Source organism: Dendropsophus ebraccatus, chromosome 3 (assembly GCF_027789765.1).
Source record: "Dendropsophus ebraccatus isolate aDenEbr1 chromosome 3, aDenEbr1.pat, whole genome shotgun sequence".
Classification (NCBI taxonomy): Eukaryota; Metazoa; Chordata; class Amphibia; order Anura; family Hylidae; genus Dendropsophus; species Dendropsophus ebraccatus.
The window spans coordinates 52,995,549-53,015,923 of record NC_091456.1 but is presented as its reverse complement, the minus strand read 5'-3'; the positions used below and the strand labels follow the sequence as shown (position 1 = coordinate 53,015,923).

Sequence of the window (20,375 nt, the reverse complement as noted above, 5' to 3'; positions counted from 1 at the left end):
CTACCCTTTACCTGCTTGCACACCTGTATTTAGTGTTCACTCTTTATTATTGCCACAGGTCTACTTTTTACAACTACATTAAATTTAAGAATAAAAATACTGTCACAGAAACCATTGTAAGAATGGCAGAAATTAGCTGAAAAAAGTGTGCTTCTCTACTTTAGGTTTATAAGATTTGTTTTATTATTTTTTTTTTTACACTTGGGGCCCTATTACACCAACAGATTATCTGACAGATTTTTAAAGCCAAAGCCAGGAATGGATTTGAAAAGAGGAAAAATCATAGTCTTTCCGTGACCTGTTCTCTGTTTATAATCCATTCCTGGCTTTGGCCTCAAAACAATCTGTCAGATAATCTGTTGGTGTAATAGGGCCCTAAAACAACATTGCATATTTAGACAGAGGAATCAGTAGCTAACATATTTGTAATTTCACTTTTTTTGTGTCATACTGGCTGTCTGGGGGGGCTCGCGCACAAGCCTCCCATAGACAGCCAGTATGACACGGAGTCTGGCGGGATTCTGCAGCGGAGAGCTCCGCCACGGAATTCGTCAGTTTTGTTCCGTGTGAACTGGCCCTTAATCTATTTGGACCACATAATGACTACTCAGCAGAGATGAGCGAACCTCGAGCATGCTCGAGTCGATCCGAACTTTCGGCATTTGATTAGCGGTGGCTGCTGAAGTTGGATAAAGCTCTAAGGCTATGTGGAAAACATGGATATAGTCATTGGCTGTATCCATGTTTTCCAGACAACCTTAGAGCTTTATCAAAGTTCAGCAGCCCCAGCTAATCAAATACCGAATGCTCGGGTTCGGATCGACTCGAACCCGAACCCGGTTCGCTCATCTCTACTACTCAGACAAGCTTCCCTACTGTGTCTTCATCTATGTTGTCTGTTAACACAAATGAATGAAATCATATGTTTATTCTTCAGTGCCAAGTAGGCATCTGGGATATGGAAAAATATGGCTGCAAGTAGTCAAGTAGCTTAGCACGGCTTTTACCGTGAGGGGTGTGGCGTGTTACGGGTGATTTGTTAAGGTGTTTCTCCCCAGGGCGTTTGTGTTTTGTTTTTTCCCCAGAATTTTCTTTATAGATTGATTGTCCTCACTGTTGTACGGGGGAGTACAGTTAGGACAATATAGATGGAAAGGATGTGTTCAGCAGGGAAGGCCATGCAGACCATACCTAAATAATGCAGACCCCAGATTCAGGCCCATATTATATTATAGATTTCAGTATCAGGCCCCTCTAGTAACAGATTGCTGATTGGACAGCACAGAGGAAAGTAAGAAGCGATATCTACACATCGATCATTAGTGTCTGGCCCCATAAGAATTAATGACAACACACCAGACCTATGGAATATAAATCTGCTTGTTCGAACATTGCGCGGGACAGTAATTTGCCAATACTGTCTCTTACCAAACAGGACAGTGCCTGCGAATCCGGGACTGTTGGCAACTATGCTCCTAATAGCAGTGGTCAGACTGATTATCTATTTATTTGTCAACTGTAGATGCATAGATATATAGTGAATAATATATGACACTCTTAGCTCTGAACATGTACACCTCACGCAGGGCATAATATTGCATAATAATATAGAGTTTTATATTGTTACCTTGTAATAATTGTAATTGATTTCTTTTTTATGATTTGGACTAGGCAGAGAAGGTGGACGCTGCTCTCCATAGCATGCTGCTGAAACAGGAACCACAGAGGCAACACTTAGCATGTTTGGGAACCTGGGTGCTTTATCACAATTTGCGTATTATGATCCAGTATTTACTGAGTGGTTTTGAATTGGAACTTTATAGCATGCATGAATATTACTACATCTATTGGTGAGTTATTTTTGGTTTTAAATCATGTCTGTATAAAGATGTCATACAGTCACTAAGCATTAGCATACTTTGCCAAAGGAGTGTCTAATAATAATGAGAATTGGAGTCTGATATTCAGTATGAAAGTACTATTAAGATTACTTTAAACATGTTTTCCCACAAACAACAATGTTGAATGGATCAACAATGCATATGACTGACCGCTGCTCTGTTTAGATATGGGACACGGGACCCCTATTCTTGCAATTATTGGTGTTCCCAGTGATATGTTGTGTTGATGGAAAAAAGTCAAAGATAAGGAAGGTTTGCAAATGCAAAACCAAATTCCCAGAAGCTAAAATATATCTTTTATTGGTTGTACTGTAAAATTCTCAACCACATTATGCAACAAGCACCACTGTCTAAATCCACCCATCAAGGGCAACAGCCACAAATCCATCTAGTAGCACAGGAAAGATCGGTCACTTCCGACACTTAATAAAAGATGAAGCAGTACCTCAGTATTAGGATCTGACCCTGATGGCAGATATAATGCTAAGCTGTAAAAAGCAATACTAAACCATATCAGATCTCAGGGTTGCATAAGAGGTGCAATAGTATGCAGTATCACATTGCAGGGATGCATGGCCTATATGGGGAACCGTACCGTACAACCAGTGTCTTATATGTCAAAAGAGTCTCTATGTTCAGACTACCGATAACAATGTCCAAGACATACACTCACCGGCCACTTTATTAGGTACACCTGTCCAACTGCACGTTACCACTTAATTTCTAATCAGCCAATCACATGGCGGCAACTCAGTGCATTTAGGCATGTAGACATGGTCAAGACAATCTCCTGCAGTTCAAACCGAGCATCAGTATGGGGAAGAAAGGTGATTTGAGTGCCTTTGTACGTGGCATGGTTGTTGGTGCCAGAAGGACTGGTCTGAGTATTTCAGAAACTGCTGATCTACTGGGATTTTCACGCACAACCATCTCTAGGGTTTACAGAGAATGGTCCGAAAAAGAAAAAACATCCAGTGAGTGGCAGTTCTGTGGGCGGAAATGCCTTGTTGATGCCAGAGGTCAGAGGAGAATGGGCAGACTGGTTCGAGCTGATAGAAAGGCAACAGTGACTCAAATAGCCAACCGTTACAACCAAGGTAGGCAGAAGAGCATCTCTGAACGCACAGTACGTCCAACTTTGAGGCAGATGGGCTACAGCAGCAGAAGACCACACCGGGTGCCACTCCTTTCAGCTAAGAACAGGAAACTGAGGCTACAATTTGCACAAGCTCATCGAAATTGGACAGTAGAAGATTGGAAAAACGTTGCCTGGTCTGATGAGTCTCGATTTCTGCTGCGACATTCGGATGGTAGGGTCAGAATTTGGCGTCAACAACATGAAAGCATGGATCCATCCTGCCTTGTATCAACGGTTCAGGCTGGTGGTGGTGGTGTCATGGTGTGGGGAATATTTTCTTGGCACTCTTTGGGCCCCTTGGTACCAATTGAGCATCGTTGCAACGCCACAGCCTACCTGAGTATTGTTGCTGACCATGTCCATCCCTTTATGACCACAATGTACCCAACATCTGATGGCTACTTTCAGCAGGATAATGCGCCATGTCATAAAGCTAGAATCATCTCAAACTGGTTTCTTGCACATGACAATGAGTTCACTGTACTCAAATGGCCTCCACAGTCACCAGATCTCAATCCAATAGATCATCTTTGGGATGTGGTGGAACGGGAGATTCGCATCATGGATGTGCAGCCGACAAATCTGCGGCAACTGTGTGATGCCATCATGTCAATATGGACCAAAATCTCTGAGGAATGCTTCCAGCACCTTGTTGTATCTATGCCACCAAAAATTGAGTCAGTCCAACCCGTTACTAGCATGGTGTACCTAATAAAGTGGCTGGTAAGTGTAGATAGATGCTCAATACGTAAGAGTCACATTCCGAATCCACAGGTATACTGCTGGTTGCTTGGCACCAAGATAAATGATTTTGAATATATCCGCATCTTCTCTAGTTATATTGCTGCTCATGGACTTGAATCTAGACCGATGAACGTGCCAGCCAGCACTATGCTTTTTCCTACCCCTTTGCCTGATACATTAGCGGTTCTGAGGGCATAGAGGAGAGAATATATGTCTGATCCCACTATTCTAGAACAAATATTTATTTATTGGGGGGGGGTGTAAAGATGAGAGTGAGCCTGTAAAATAGCATGTTACCCTAAAATTGTTATATGCCTGAGATTTTGGCTCATTAGTGGTTAAATTTTATTACACTGACGAACCATGTATCTATGTGAATTGTGCATGTTCAGGACAGATTTCTAGCCCATTGATGTAACTAACAAATGGCATTCACTGACTGCAAGCAGAGATCTTGAAATTTTGAGGAATTTAAAGCAAATGTACTATCATAATGTACCATAATTATTATTATTTACCAGGGCTGTGGAGTCGGTAAGCCACAGCTCCGACTCCTGAATTTTATCAGGACCGACTCCAACTCCTGAATTTTATCAGGACCGACTCCGACTCCCGACTCCTGCTCTTTCATAAATGGCCAGTCATATACCAGGGGAGTTATTTATCACACTGGCTCAGCAGCTTCTCCCTAATGTCCTACATGATCCTGGGGCGACTTCTGAAACATACAAAGGAAGCTTCTCCTGTGTGTGCAGTGGATGCAGCCAGTCTCCAGCCTCCATGTCCTGAACAAATCAGAACTAGACTAGATGGAGCAGGTGGTCTTTTCCTGCTGACAGTCTTCTATGTTTCTAACTAAATATTCACCATACACACACAAACACTGCTAACAATGCCAGATACCTGTAATATAGAGGTCAGCCATAGTGATATACAGGGGGTCACACATAGTGATATAGAAAGGGGTCACACATAGTGATATAGAGGTCACACATATTGATATAGAAGGTCACTGTGGGGGCACGCAATAGCACGCGCACACACAGCCTGCTGCAGCCATAGCATACACATACACCCACACAGCCTGCTGCAGCCATATAACACACATACACACACAGCCTGCTGCAGCTATAGCACACACACACACACACAGCCTGCTGTAGTCATAGCACACACAGCCTACTGCAGCCATAGCATGCACACACACACACACACACACACACACACACACAGCTGCAGCCATAGAACACTGAAGAAAAACACACAATCTTCTCCCAGAGAGAAAACACCACACTGAGGACAGAGGTTACTGCTACACTACTTATGTCTTCTTTTCCTCCTCCACTATATTACACAGGATATCTTCATATTACACTGCTGCTCATATACAGTCATCCAGGGAGAGAACAGCACAGATCTCCCCCCACACACAATGGACTCTTCCAGCTCAGAAACAAACTGCCAAATAGTGACCGACAACTTTTCCCTGACCACCCTTATGTAATAGGGCCAGTGTCCTATTAGAATGTTGCTCATAATATATATTTATGAGCAAAACTTGTAAAATTCATATCAAAATTCAATTCTACATTTTTTAAAGATTTTTTTAAAGCTGGAGTCGGTACATTTTTTTCCGACTCCAGCCAAAGCTAGCTCCAACCCCGACTCCAGCCAAAACTAGCTCCAACTCCGACTCCACAGCCCTGTTATTTACAACATTTTATTATTTGTAATGAATTTTCTTATAGATTCCACGATTATGAAGTATGTAACGTTTGTGTTTCATTATGGTCTTCTCACACCCAAATTGTTGTTTATAGGTATCTTTCTGAATTTCTTTATGCTTGGCTGATGTCCACACTTAGCCGGGCCGATAGCTCGCAGATGGCAGAAGAGCGCATAATGGAAGAACAACAGAAAGGGCGCAGCAGCAAGAAGACTAAGAAGAAAAAAAAAAGGTAACAGATTATGTGTGGCCGTCAAAATGTTTGTTGGCCAAAAGCAACAACTAATCAGCCCACTCCAGCTGCCAGAATAAATGATGTATGTGTATGTATATACTGCTACCTAGTGTTCAATCAAATAATTTTGGCGATGTTTTAGCAGCTGTCCTCAGTAAATATAAATTAAGGAGCTACTGAAATACTGACCTAGTAAATGTGGCTTTTATTCAAATAATTTTTCAGTTCGCCCCTTGAGCAGAGAAATAACTCTAAGTCAGGCGTACCAGAACATGTGTGCAGGGATGTACAAGGTGAGTGAAAACCATTCAATACATTTTTGTGAACATATTGAAAAAAAAACTATGGGGATATATGATGGGACTTGGAGTAACTACATCTGTTTCTTTGAAATTTAAAACATCCCACGGCCTAATGGCTGCCCGTACTTATTTGTACAGCAGCTTTTAAGCAGCAGTCTGTATGCCTGTAAACTGAGCCCAACACGTCTCATAAATAAGAAACACAGACATTGTTTAAAGGTGAGATAAGAATGCCTTTATTGAAATAGTACAGTGACGGGACGGTGCTTCAGAAGCAAAATTGTGGTGAATTGCTTTAAAATCCCAATTATTTAAAGAAAAAAAAGTACTTTGTGAAGTGAATAGAACAAATAAAGTTCTGTCATTAAAAAAAAAATTCCATTACGGGCAGAATACTACCTGCATTGGTATTTTCCTTAAGGGGGTTGTACCACCACTATTAAATATCATATTCATTGTACAAATTTAAAAAAATAAATAGTTTTTGCTAGTGACAAGTTATTTTATGATAGTAAATGTCATAACATCCCTTCATGTGCAGCGTGTGTAGCAATATGGACGGCTACCTAAAGAGCTGACTGCTTGTGGTTCAGTCAGTGATCTTCTGTTTACTGATAATATATATATATATATATATATATATATATATATATATATTATCTTTCTATCCTACTAGTTAAGTATATTTCTTTGTTTTCTGGTTTTCTGAGGGAGCACCTACTGTGGAACATTGAATCACACCCCTACCTATCTCTAAATACTATATAGCCGAGGATGTAGTTAGGTATTTTTCTCTTACCTCCTCTCTACAATAGCACTCTTGTGGCACAAGACAAGCTCCATAGGCTTATAATTGAGGTTGTCTCATCAGGGTTCAGGATCCTAGGGAGTGGGGGAAGAAGCAAACGACCACACACTTCCCCCTGCTATATCTATACATTAGTCGTGTTCTGAACAGCCACACCCTGAATAATCATAACTTTAGACTTGTCTCTGCAACATAAAAATATTTTTATAATGACAAGGACACATTAAAGCAATCTTTAATAGCATTTCTGGACTTTTTGCATAATAATGTATAGTGATGTCACGATACCAGAATTTTGAGTTCGATACCAATACTAACTTTTTTTTTTTTCAATGCTCGATACTAATTCGAAACTTAATAAATTAAATAAAAATCAAACATAAAAAATGAAATAGAAATGCTCCAACCGCCCCTCCCCACTGTCAGGTCAGTACAAACCCATTTATGTTCCTTTCATTTTATTACTTTAAAAATAAAGTCCCCATTATTTAAAATATATATTTTTTTTTAATTGCCCTATTTTGACCTCAGCTATCAGGGGGGATGATGGGGGCTGTAGTCATGTAACACACACCAGCTATCAGGGGGGATGATGGGGACTGTAGTCATGTAACACACACCAGCTATCAGGGGGGATGATGGGGGCTGTAGTCATGTAACACATACCAGCTATCAGGCAAGTAATGGGGGCTGTAGTCATGTAACACATACCAGCTATCAGGGGGATAATTTGGGCTTTAGTCATGTAACACATACCAGCTATCAGGGGGGATAATGGGGGCTGTAGTCATGTAACACATACCAGCTATCAGGAGGGATGATGGGGGCTGTAGTCATGTAACACATACCAGCTATCAGGGGGGATAATGGGGGCTGTAGTCATGTAACACATACCAGCTATCAGGCGGATAATGGGGGTTGTAGTCATGTAACACATACCAGCTATCAGGGGGGATGTTGGGGGCTGAAGTTTCACTATTCCTGCTGTCAGGGAATGCAGACCGCTGACCCAGCAGGGTGACCTGGATTTGGGCGGCAGGGTAATGTGCTGGCTACAGCCCCCCTTCCCCGTCAGAATCAGGCCGACTGTTCACCCTCCGGCCCCCACCTCACAGTCCCGTTCAGATCTAGTGGCCGCATGTCCTCCTGCCTCCCTCGCCTCCAGCCCTCTCCTCCGGCCTCCCCCGCTTCCAGTCTTCTCCTCCGGCCTCCCCCGCCTCCAGCCTTCTCCTCCTGCCTCCCCCGCCTCCAGCCTTCTCCTGCCTCCCCCGCCTCAAGCCTTCTCCTCTGGCCTCCCCCACCTCCAGCCTTCTCCGATCTCCTCTCCCAGACCGACTGCAGCGCTGCTCTCTTCCCTCTCTGCAGCCGCCGACCCTGCTCTGACCCCTGAGCTATGCAAGGCTATATATTATTGCTATAGCATTGCATAGCATCAGTAAAATCAGCGCTCTGCTAGTAGAATGTGGCTGAGCCAGACTCTATTAGCAGAGACACTGGGAGGGTGAGTGCGGACCTCGGGCTGTGAGGTGACCCATCAGCACTCACATTGCGGGGGTGCCGATCCGACACTTTAAAGCCACATCAAGGGTTAAATGACTGCCGCCCGTGGGATCTCTGGCCGCAGTCATTAGCAACCGGGGTCTGCTACACACAGTAGCCGATTGTCAGTTGTGACAGTGGCATCTATACAGTTACATAGCCGGCACAAGCGATCGCTGTGTGCCGGCTATTTGAACTTGGCGCCGCTGAAGCGGAGAGAAGGTGGGCTGGCTGTGGAGAAAGCCAGTACAGGGGACACGCAGAAGACATGACAGGAACCCTGCTCGCTGCCCGCCATGTCTCCTGCTGTATACTTTATGATAAGCCGTGCAGCAGTGCGGCATATCATAAAGTATCGAATACCAGGAAATCCTGGTATCGAACCGAAAATATGCCCCTAAAATCTATGGTAGAATCAATTTCTCGGTGCATCATGCATCCCTAATAATGTATAGGTTAGCACTTTAGGTTTTAAAACAAGTGCAGTGGATTAAGGGGGTAAATTGATAGGTCTTCACTTTAAAAATTACCTTTTTTTTAACAAGCTTTTGTTATTTGTCTGTATATTTAGACAATGATTGCATTTGACATGGATGGAAAAGTGAGAAAACCCAAGTTTGAGTTGGACAGTGAGCAAGTGCGATACGAGCACAGATTTGCACCATTCAACAGTGTTATCACCCCTCCACCAGTGCATTATCTACAGTTTAAGGTAGGTTGAAGAGCCTGACGGTTCCCTTTAATAATGGGCCTGCTGTGGAAGTGATAGGAACAAAGGAAATGTTATCTAATCTATCGCTATTATGTTATAGAGCAGGTGGAACAGAGCACACTGAACAAAATTTATATTTTTGTGGAAAAAGATTGAATGTAACTTGATTTGTTGATTAAAATCCCTGCTCATTCTGTGTTATGGAGTTCAGTGGACATTGTGACTCAATGGACTGGACTCCTTAGCATGGAAACGTCTTCGATTTCAATCAAGGGGTATTCCACTGAAACATAACTTTTCATATGTTGCTGCCCATGGTCAGACTACCAACTCATTTCATACTTGTTATTATCTATTCAGTCTCGTCCTCCCAGTTCTGAGCTGCTGCTTTCTGCACAAAAAACTGTGTATGAGCTTTTCTCTCTGTCTCCTCCCCCCCCCCCCTTCCTTCCGAGACGGCTGATGTAAACGTGTCCCTGGCAGGCTTTGTCTGCAACTTTGTAGCTTCTTTGTAATGTCGAGAGGTCAAGTTGCTAATGAACTCACGGTGATTAATCCTCCCAGCATTATAGAATTGCTACAAAGTTCCATAAAGGGACATGTTTACATCAGCCATCTTTGAACGGAGAGGGGAGGAGAGAAAAGCTCATACACGGTATTTTTGTGTCTCCAGCAGAAAGCAGCAGCTCAGAACTGGGAGAAGGAGATTAAGTAGACAATAACAAGTATGGAATCAATTGTTAGTCTCACCATGGGCAACAACTTATAAAAAGTTGTGTTTGAGCAGAATACCCCTTCTAAAAGTTACACTAAATCTTCCCCCCCCCAAAAAAAATATATATATATACATATCAATCTGTTCAGTTCTTTCTGCTCTATAACATAATGTTGATAGCTTAGGTTGCATTTTCATGGTAACAGGTTCCCTTTAAAGGACAAGTGCCATGAAAAACTTTTTCCCAGTAATTGAAGCACATTACAAAGTTATATAACTCTGTGATATGCTTCAATCACCTATCTTCCTCCCTTCCGTCTTTTCCCCCCTCCACCCCCCACCAGGAAGTGTCCTAACTCACACAGACCTAATGACTGCCGTCACCGTCACCGTCACCAGGCAGCTCCTTCTTGTGAGGATGAGTCATCAGCAGGAGGGCTGCTCTAGGTCCTGTTACAGCAGCCCCCCCTCCCCAGTCCAAGTGATGGCTTGCAGTTGTTCAGCCAATGGGAGCTGAGCAAGCTGAGTCACCTGACAAGGCAGGGGAGGCTGCTGTAACAGAAGAAGGAGCTGAGAGAAGAGCTTGATGACGGTGACGACAGTAATTAGGTCTGTGTAAGTTAGGACACTTCCTGGTGGGGGGTGGAGAGGGGAAAAGACAGGGAAGGGAGGCAGATAGGTGATTGAAGCATATTACAGAGTTATATAACTTTTGTAATGTGCTTCAATTACTGGGAAAAAGTTTTTCATGGCACTTGTCCTTTAAGGGCCCTTTTACACCGGCCATGCAGTGCCTCTACGTTTAGATAGGGAGTTGTAGATTGAATACTGGCACAAGCTGTTTATGAGGTAATTAAAGTGACTCTGTACCCACAATCTGACCCCCCAAACCACTTGTACCTTCAGATAGCTGCTTTTAATCCAAGATCTGTCCTGGGGTCCGTTCGGCAGGGGATGCAGTTATTGTCCTAAAAACAATTTTTAATCCTGTAGCGCTGTGTCTAACGGCCGGGACTTACATTTGTATATGCATTAGGCTGGCACACCCTCTCTGTCCTTCCTCCCCACCCTCCTCATCATTAGGAATGCTCCAGGCAGATTGCTTCCTATTCCCCACCTGTGTGCATAATGAACATAGGCTGGATCGTTAGTTCACCTGTTCAAAGCTCAAACAACAGGAAATATTCCTGGATCATTCCTAATGATGAGGAGGGTGGGGAGAAAGGACGGAGAGGTTGTCCCAGCCTAATGCATATACAAATGTAAGCCCCGGCCGTTAGACACAGCGCTGCAGGATTAAAAATTGTTTTTAGGACAACAACTGCATCCCCTGCCGAACGGACCCCAGGACAGATCTTGGATTAAAAGCAGCTATCCGAAGGTACAAGTGATTTGGGGGGGACAGATTGTGGGTACTGAGTCGCTTTAAGCGTTCCTATGAACAACCCACATAAAAGGGCCGTTACTCATTTAAATCAAGTTAAAAGCAAAGCCTACCTATATACATTGGGAAGGTGATAAATATCTACTGTGTTGTTTCTTATCTGAAGATTTATTCATATTACCAGAGATTTTACCAGTGGTCATGCTGCAGATTAATGTAGCCAGTACTCTGCGTAGACTGGATAGCTTTAAGAGCTGTCCCGTCAATTAGATTCCAGGAACTGCACTTCTACTATATTTGGCTGTATGTCATACATTCAATACTAGCATATAGTGTATTTTACATGTTTAGGCTAAATGGCTGGAAATAATTGACAGATCAATTATTTTCACGGCCGTTGCTAAATACACTGTGTTTAATTGAAATCAATGGCCATTCTTTTCATAAAAAATATGTAGTGTGAACATAACCCTAAAATCTATTAAATATCCCTCCCATTTGTAAATTACAGGAAATGTCCGATTTAAATAAGTACAGTCCACCTCCTCAGTCTTCAGACCTTTACATGGCTGCAAGTAAACACTTCCAACAAGCAAGAATGATTTTGGAAAACATCCCAAATCAAGATCAAGAGGTAAGATTTTATTTCTCTTGGTACCACAGCTTATTCAGCATGCCCTTAGCTGAATCTGTACCAGTCCTTCTTTCCTTCTGTATTAAAAAATACTTTCTTTCTTCTTTTTTTTTTTTAAATTATGGAACGGCTAAAATGAACATCTAAGACTCTTGAAGTTGCCACAACTTGATACCTGCTAGCTATTCAATACAGAAACCTCGTAGTTAGCAGTTTGGTACTGATGAAAATAGATTCTAAAAATAATTATCTTTGTACAATTCCTGAAGGCTAGTGTGTTGTTTGTCCTCACATTAGCATTGATTTCTTCACATGCCAGGGATCAGCCAACAAATGAGAAATCCTATAGTCAACTGCTGATCACATATTTTTACGGGTTTTAAATTGATCGGTAGTCAACCGGACATCTTCCACCGTAAATGGGAACATGCAGGTGACTATAATAAGTTTAATATGCTGCACAAACAACAACGCATTGATGGTTCCTATGATTGAGCACAGATCTTGTTGATGGGCGCTCATTTATGGCACTACATCAGCCGAATTACAGCTATCTTGAATTTTACCTGTATTATGTACCTTGATAAAATGCCTACTTATGAGTATTCCTGAGAGGTTCTACCCTTGTCCTGCCCTCAGCAGATAATTGGTTGGTCATGTCACATTGAAAATGCTGACCATTCTATAAACCTCATGTTATAGAGCAGCAAGTGCTGAGCAGGTTCATAAAAAGTTCAATGATTATTTTTTTCATGTAAATCTTTGCTCATTTTGGGCTAAGTAGCCATGTAGGCAATCCTATCACAGATTGACTATCTGCTATATCAGATATCTATCTATCTTGTTGGAGCCATAAGGCAAATAAAAAAAAAAGCATATACTTAATTGGATCCTCTGGGGCTTCCCTAGTGACGACTTCCATCTCCTTTCCATATACACACAAACTAAATTAAATTAAATTCCTGTATTAAATTTTGCACACCATTGATATAGTTTAAATGACTGGTCTGGTCTGCATAAGGATCTTTAGATACATGCACAAAAAAAGTGGTATTTAAGCTGCAAAATTGTTATGTAAGCCAAAAAAAAGAGGCACTGTGATTTACTAGTGTAATTTTTTCACCCAAGGTCAACGAGATTTTGAAGGTATCCAAAAATAATATAGTGGTAATGAAGTTGCTTGCTGGAGGCCATAAAAAAGACTCTAAGGTAAGCTTTGAGAAGTGACAATTTCCTCTATTTTATGAAGTGTACAAACATAAGTTGTCTTCTAAAGCAGTAGGTAAACATATGTGATTTCAGCATCATTCACCTGAATACTATCACCATGCTTCCATCCACCTTGCGCTCCTCTCCAAATATCTAATATTTATCCAGTGCACAGTAATGATGAGCGCTGGAGTGATGTCTCCGCAGAGCACCACCTCAGCGTTCATAAAGAGTGGGCCAGCTGTGTGGACCAATGCACTCAGGGTGGTAGCTCTTCCCCAGTGTAGCAAATCACCTAATTGATTAAAGTGAAAAATTATTGAAAACCACACTGAGGATGAAGGTAAGAAAATTACCTTCCGTCTCAACATTGGGCACTATGGATAATAGAACACACATGGGGGAGATTTATCAAAGGGTGTAAAATATAGACTGGTGCAAACTGCCCACAGCAACCAATCACAGCTCAGCTTTCTGCTCTGGTGACATGAGAGCAGAGCTGTGATTGGTTGCTGTGGGCAGTTTACACCAGTCTATATTTTACACCCTTTGATAAATCTGGGCCATTGTCTTTTTAGTCCGTTGTTAGTTTCCTTTTAAGTATATGTACAGTTGAGCATTTCTTAGTGAAATGAAAATGAATTTGTTAGTGTGATATGCTACAAAACTAATAATCTGCCAAACATTTACTTTGTATAATATACATTTATGTCAGGAGACAGATTGCATAATATATATTTATGCCAGGAGTCCTATTAACCCTTCCAGATGGATGCCTTTAACTAAAGCTAGGTTAACAGGTAGTTTAAAGGAACATTCCTAACAAACTTTGTATGAAGGCCTGGAGGGGCAATGGATGACATCACTCTGGTGCTCTTTGAGTCCTTTAAGAGGGAGATGTTTCTCCTTAACAAAGGGTATGTAAATAGGCTTAGCTTTAGAAGGAGGGGAGTCTAGTGCTGCCTTTTTGTGATTGCTACTGCGCAAGTGAGCTACTTACACGCAAGCTACTAGGTGACACTAGAGAGCAAGCTTTGTTCGTTTTGGAATAGATTTATTTTTAGTGTCTTCCATATAAGAGCCCTATTACACGGGACGATTATCGTGCGAAAAATTGTTATAGCGTTCGAATTTAAACGATAATCTGTGTAATTGCAGGCAACGATCGCAAAATTGCTTGTATGTCGTTGATCGTTGATTTAGATCTGAACCTAAAATTATTGCTAATCGTTCGCTGTAATTCCACATTCGTTCACTCAAGTTCCACATTTTTTCTCTAATCGTTCAGTGTAATTGCACATTGCCCATTGTTTTGCTGGGATCAGAAGGAGTAAACGTAACTAGCAACCATCGTTCTGTGTAATATGGTGAATGATTTCAGGTTAACGATAAAAAATCTTGTTTGCGATCGTTTATCGTTAGTTGTTAATAGTTGAAAATCGCTCCGTGTAATAGGACCCTCAGACTCCCTATGCCCCCTCTTCAGATCCTTCAACACAATATATACATTTTACCTGGAGATTTCCTCTTGAATTTTATCTGTGTGATAAAAGATTGGTTGTTATTAGACACAAGTGAATTCTCTAAAATTTATTTTGGGACCCGTTCAGCAACCTGATTAGATTTGGTCTGAATTGAAAGAGCCCCAATCGCCCCGAACAGTCATGTGACACTCTGAGATCTCTTTAGTAGTATCAAGGTGACAACAGCATGTATGGCTATGGGTAAGCGGATAGTAGCTGCTGGTATCAAAGCTTGTATAAAACACACTGGACTGTCAGTATTTTTATGCACAATATAGTGCATAAATACATGGTGGTATCATAAGAGGCAATTACTTTTTGAAGTGACAACAGATTTAGTGTTCTTTCAAAGAATAGCTCAAATTTTCTTACCAGGATTTCTTTTTTTTATTAGTCCCTAAGCAACACAACACATGGGATATTTCATCTCATTTTCCTACTAGGAACTGCAGAAAATAGATAATTTAGCAATAAAACAATTTGCAATAATTACCTTTGATTAGCAAAGAAAGAGCCTATAAAAACACCCTAAGGCTATATTCAGACTACGGGAACATATCGGGCAAAGGCGGGCGTCTCGTTATATAGACGGCTGCTAATAATGAGCACGATCACTAGTGTCAGTCCTTAGCAGCGGGTGTCTCCTGCACATAGCAGCAACCACCCACTGAGTATGAAGCAAGATCAAAAGAACAAGAGCTGCAGGGCTTTGTGGGGGATTCATGTGGGGCGGATCCCAAAACTGGAAATATTTTGTTAAATTCAGAATTAATTGCATAAGTGCTGTAACAATCTGCTCACCTTATTATGTTATTTTGCATAGGGGCATCACTACAAATAATAGATTTCTTGGAAGCCATATGCCGACAGTGAGACGTGTTACCACGTAAAACCTATTGAAAATAAAAAGACTTCAGTCTATATAATATATATATATATATATATATATATATATATATATATATTATATATATATATATATATATATTATATATATATATATATATATATATATATATATATATATATATATATATTTATTTATATATATATATATATATATATATATATATATATATATTATATATATATATATATATATATATATATATATATATATATATATATATATATATATATATATAGGCATTTAAAGGAGTTATTTAGGTTTAGAAAAACCATGGCTGCTATCCTCCAAAAACAACACCACTATTGTTTGGGCATGATATTTCAGCTCTAATTTATTGAAGTGAATGGGGCTGAATTTTAATACCAAACACAACCCAAGGACAGGTATGGTGCTGTTTTTGCAAGAAAGTAGCTGTGACTTTCTAATCCTGGATTCTACCTCACATACAATGCATTTGTTTTTATTTATGTTACAGCCTTGTGCGAAAATAAAATAAAAAAAAAACTCCCAGGTTTCCCCATAATTCTGCACTTACTACCCCATAATGAGAATGTGGAAAGAGAATTTTATTTACATTGACGTAAGTATTCAGACTCTTCAGGTACCTTTGGCAGTGATTACAGCCTCTAGTCGTCTTAGGTATGATGCCACAAGGTTTGCACCTCTGGATTTAAGGCTTTTCTGACATTCTTCTGTGCAGATCCTCTGAAGCTCTGTCAGGTTGAATGGGGACTGTTGTTGGAGCCATTTTCAGGTCTCTTCTGAGATATTCGATTAGGTTCAATTGAGGGCTTTGGCTGGGCCACTCAAGGTTATTCACAGAGTTGTTCATAAGCCACTCCTATGTTGTCTTGGCATTGTGTTGTTGAAGGTGAACCTCTGGCCTAGTCGTAAGTCCAGAGCAGGTTTTTAGTAAAAGGGGCGTTTTTTCCTCCCCCTTTTTTCTAAGAGCTCTAGCACTTTCATTTTCTATCTACAGGGCCATGTAAGTGCTTGTTTTTTCAGGAATAGTTGTACTTTGTAATAGCGTCTTTCACTCTACCTTAACATGTATGATGGAATCCCAAATATATTATTTATGAAAATAAAAATTGGTAAAATTGGAAAAAAGAATGCAATATGGTAACTTTTGGGGGGTTCCTGTGTGTACGTAATGTTTTATATGGTAAAAGCGATAAGATACCATTATTCTATAGGTCAATCCGAACACAACCATATGCAGGTTTACACAGATTTTCTAATGTTTTAATTTTTTTTTTATTAAATCCTTTTTTTTTTTTTGTAATTAATTATTAATAAAATGGCCCTATTGTGATGCTTATAACGGTTGTAGTTTTTCACCTACGGGGCTGTATGGGGTGTCATTTTTTTGCGCCATGATCTCTAGTTTTTATGAATACCATATTTTTGTAGATCGGACTATTGATTACTTTTTTTTTTATAAATATAATGTAACAAAAAACGGTAATCCTGGCACTTTTTTCCCTCTTTTCGTTTACGCTGTTTGCTGTCTACGATGACGATTGTTATATTTTAATAGATCGGACAATTACGCATGCTACGGTATATTATATGTTTATTTATTTATTCATTTTTATGTTTTATTTATATTATGGGATAGGGGAGTGATTTTACCTTTTATTGGGGGAGGGTATTGTAAAAAAAAACAAAAAACATTTTAACACATTTTAAGCCCTCTTGGGAGACATTTACATGCAATCATTAGATTTCAAACACTGATCATTGCTATGCCATAGGCATAGCATTGATCAGTGTAATAGGCGCTCTGCTGATTGAGTCTGCCTGTGGCAGACTCAAGCAAAAGAGTGGCGAAGGGATCACACGGAGGAAGGTAAGAGACCTCCCGCGGTCCGACACAGCAATTGGGACCCCCGCAGTCAAACTTTGGGGGTCCCAATCGGTAAGTGACAGGAGACTGCCCCTGTCACTTACACTTAAATGCTGGCATTTAAGGGGTTAATGAAAAGCTGCACCGTGATCGCTGCAGCCTGCCATTAACGGTGAGGGCCTGGCTACTGATTGCAGTCGGCCCCCACCTGCTATGAAGCGCGCTCCGCTCCAGAGTGTGCTTCATAACACAGGACGTACCTGTACGCCCAGGGATGTCTGGGGACAGGCACCCAAGGCGTACAGGTACGCCCTAGGTCTTCTAGGGGTTAAGCTCCATTCACTTAAATGGCACTGAGTTGCAAAACCCCACCCAAACTGGAGATGAGCTTTGCTGTCTCTGAAAAAAGTGGCCATGTTTTTCTATTGCTGGATAACCCCAATAAATTTTCTGTGCTTTGTTTCATTCAGATTTCCCTCAACCCTTGCCAATCTCTGTTCTGGCTATTGACAAAACACTCCCACAGTATGATACTGCTATCACCATGCTTAAAGAAGCAGTTCACCCCCAAAAATCCCCCCCCCCGGTAGCTGCTGGCATGTATTCTCATGGAAGATGATCGATGTCCCGCGGCACAGCTCCGTCCCGCGCTCACTTCCGCCAGCGCTGTGACTCCTCTTCTCTCCCTTGTAATTTGAACACCGGAAGTCACGTGCTTCCATAGAGAATGCATGGAAGCAAGTGACTTCCGGCCTATAATGACAGCTCAGAGAAGAGGAGTCACAGCGCTGGCGGAAGTGAGCACGCGCCGGATTTGAACGGCACTGTGGGACGGGAACGGAGCTGCGCCGCGGGACATCGATCATCTTCCGTGAGTATACATCCCAGCAGCTACAGGGAGGGCCAAAAATTTTTTTGGGGTGAACTGCTTCTTTAACTAAATGGATGGTATTGGGCAGGTGATGAGCAGTGCCTGGTTTCTTCCAGACATGAGGCTTAAAATTGAGGCCAACAAGTTCACTTGTGGGTTATCAGACCATAAAGTCTTGTCTCTCACAGTGTGTGAGTCATTTAGGTCCTTTTTGACAAACATCAGGTGAGCTTTAAGGTGTCTCTTGCGGAGAAGTGTCTTTCTGGCCACTGTGCAATAAAGCCCATATTGGTGGAGTACTGCAGTGATGGTTGATCTTCTGGAATTTTCTTCCATCTGCACACACACTATCTTTGAAGCTCACCCAAAGTGATCATTGGGTTTTCCATCACCTCCCCCTCACCTCAAGGCACTTCTTCCCCGATTACTTAGTTTAGCAGCTCAGCCACCTGTAGGCGTCCTGTTTTTCGAAACTTTTTCTATTTAAGAATTGTGGAGGCCACTGTACTCTTGGGAACTTTTAGTGCAGCAGTTTTTCTGCTCCGATCTGTGTCTCATTCCTGTCTCTGCCCTCTACAATCAGCTCTTTCTATTGCTGGTCCTGATGTACAGCTGTGAGTTGTCTTCCCTAATCATGTCCAGTCAAGGTATAGAAACCCCTCGAAGATGATGAAACAGGAGGCCCCCAGAGCTAATTTAAGCGTCATAGCAAAGGGTCTGTATACTTGTGTCCCTGCAAAATCTTAGCTTTTTTTCTTAAAGGACAACTCCCATGAAAAACTTTTTCCCAGTAATTGAAGCACATTACAAAGTTATATAACACTGTAATATACTTCAATCACCTATCTGCCTCCCTTCCCTGTCTTTTCCCCCCTCATCCCCCACCAGGAAGTGTAAGAAACTCCTTCATACCTAATTACTGTCGTCACCAGGCTGCTCTCTCAGCTCCTTCTAGTGACGATGAGTCATCAGCAGGAGGGCTGCTCTAGCTCCTGTCACACCAGCCTCCCCCTCCCCTGCCTGGTCAGGTGACTAGGCTTGCTCAGCTCCCATTGGCTGAGCAACTGTAAGCCATCTGTCATTCTGCAACTCAATAATGACTCGTGACTGACTCCCGGCACATAACCAGCTACAGGACCCCCTCCCCCATACTCCCTCCTGCTACAGAGTGGACTCAGTGAGTGAGTGATGTCACTTGCTTATCTTTCTCCTCACTCCCGGCATGTCTCCCCTGCTGCCCTGACCTAATCCTGCAGAATGTACACTACAGTGAGGTGATGTGTGTGCAGCTTCAGTGTGTGTATATAGCAGCCTGACTGAAGAGAGCCAGAGAGGGGGTCATGTTTAGTGTATGATGGGAGTTGTAGTGAATGGAGGGGCAGGCACTTGCTGTGTCACAGCAGGGGGCTGGCTTGTCACAGCAGCCAAAGTGCATCATGGGAAGCTGAAACCAGGAAGCAAGGAAGAAATGAAGAACAAGACTAGAAATCAGAAGGTACAAAGACGGTGGGAAATTCAAACAGTGACAGCTCAGGAGGGATGATAAGTATAAAAGCTAGGTTTCTGATTGGTTTTTGTTTTTTTTTCCTTAGCGCGGGAGTTGTCCTTTAATAAACATGCACAAATTCCTGAAATGGTTTTTACATTCTCGTTTCGGGGTATTGAGTGCAGAATGAACAGAGTAAAAGGGGTAATAAGGTCACAACATGAAGACTTTCCAAATGTATTTGTACATTACCTGTGCCATCCGCCTGTAATAACAGAACAAAAATGAGGAAGGAAGTGAATTTCGCTTTTACATAAACTGCTACAAACCACTTTCAGTCAGGAACGTTAGTATAGTTTATGTGGTTAAATTTACTGTTTTTTGTTATCCTCTTCCTGTGTTACTTCTTATGTCTTTCTGTACAGGTACCGCCTGAATTTGACTTTTCCGCACACAAGTATTTTCCTGCTGTGAAACTGGTATAATAGCCGAGAGACTGAAAGACATTTTACAAGACGTGTTCTGCTCTGTGTAATGTGTGCAGATTGCAGGACACAATCATTTTTATTTTTTAGTGCACTGGTTACTTTTCAGTAAAGCCACAAGGTGGACAATCTTTGTAAATTGGCTGTGTGGGATATAATTCTTGTGTTATACACCAATGTTTTCCATTAAATATTTAAAACATC

General features: G+C 41.6%; 2 protein-coding genes across 2 annotated transcripts in view; both read left to right on the top strand.

Moving 5' to 3' along the window:
* Positions 1–9,067, top strand: part of LOC138785630 (N-alpha-acetyltransferase 35, NatC auxiliary subunit-like) — a 25,927-nt gene extending 16,860 nt beyond the window's left edge. Inside the window, exons 17-20 of the mRNA XM_069961773.1 lie at positions 1,672–1,850; positions 5,604–5,741; positions 5,970–6,037; positions 8,965–9,067. Of these exons, the coding sequence (XP_069817874.1) occupies positions 1,672–1,850; positions 5,604–5,741; positions 5,970–6,037; positions 8,965–8,981 (402 nt within the window). The 3' untranslated portion in view covers positions 8,982–9,067. The remainder of the gene's footprint in view (positions 1–1,671; positions 1,851–5,603; positions 5,742–5,969; positions 6,038–8,964) is intronic.
* LOC138785631 (N-alpha-acetyltransferase 35, NatC auxiliary subunit-like) lies at positions 8,981–20,375 on the top strand. The gene is made up of 4 exons (XM_069961774.1): positions 8,981–9,105; positions 11,716–11,838; positions 12,967–13,047; positions 20,112–20,375. The coding sequence occupies exons 1-4, from the start codon at positions 8,983–8,985 to the stop codon at positions 20,169–20,171; spliced, it is 387 nt and encodes a 128-aa protein (XP_069817875.1). The 5' UTR covers positions 8,981–8,982; the 3' UTR covers positions 20,172–20,375.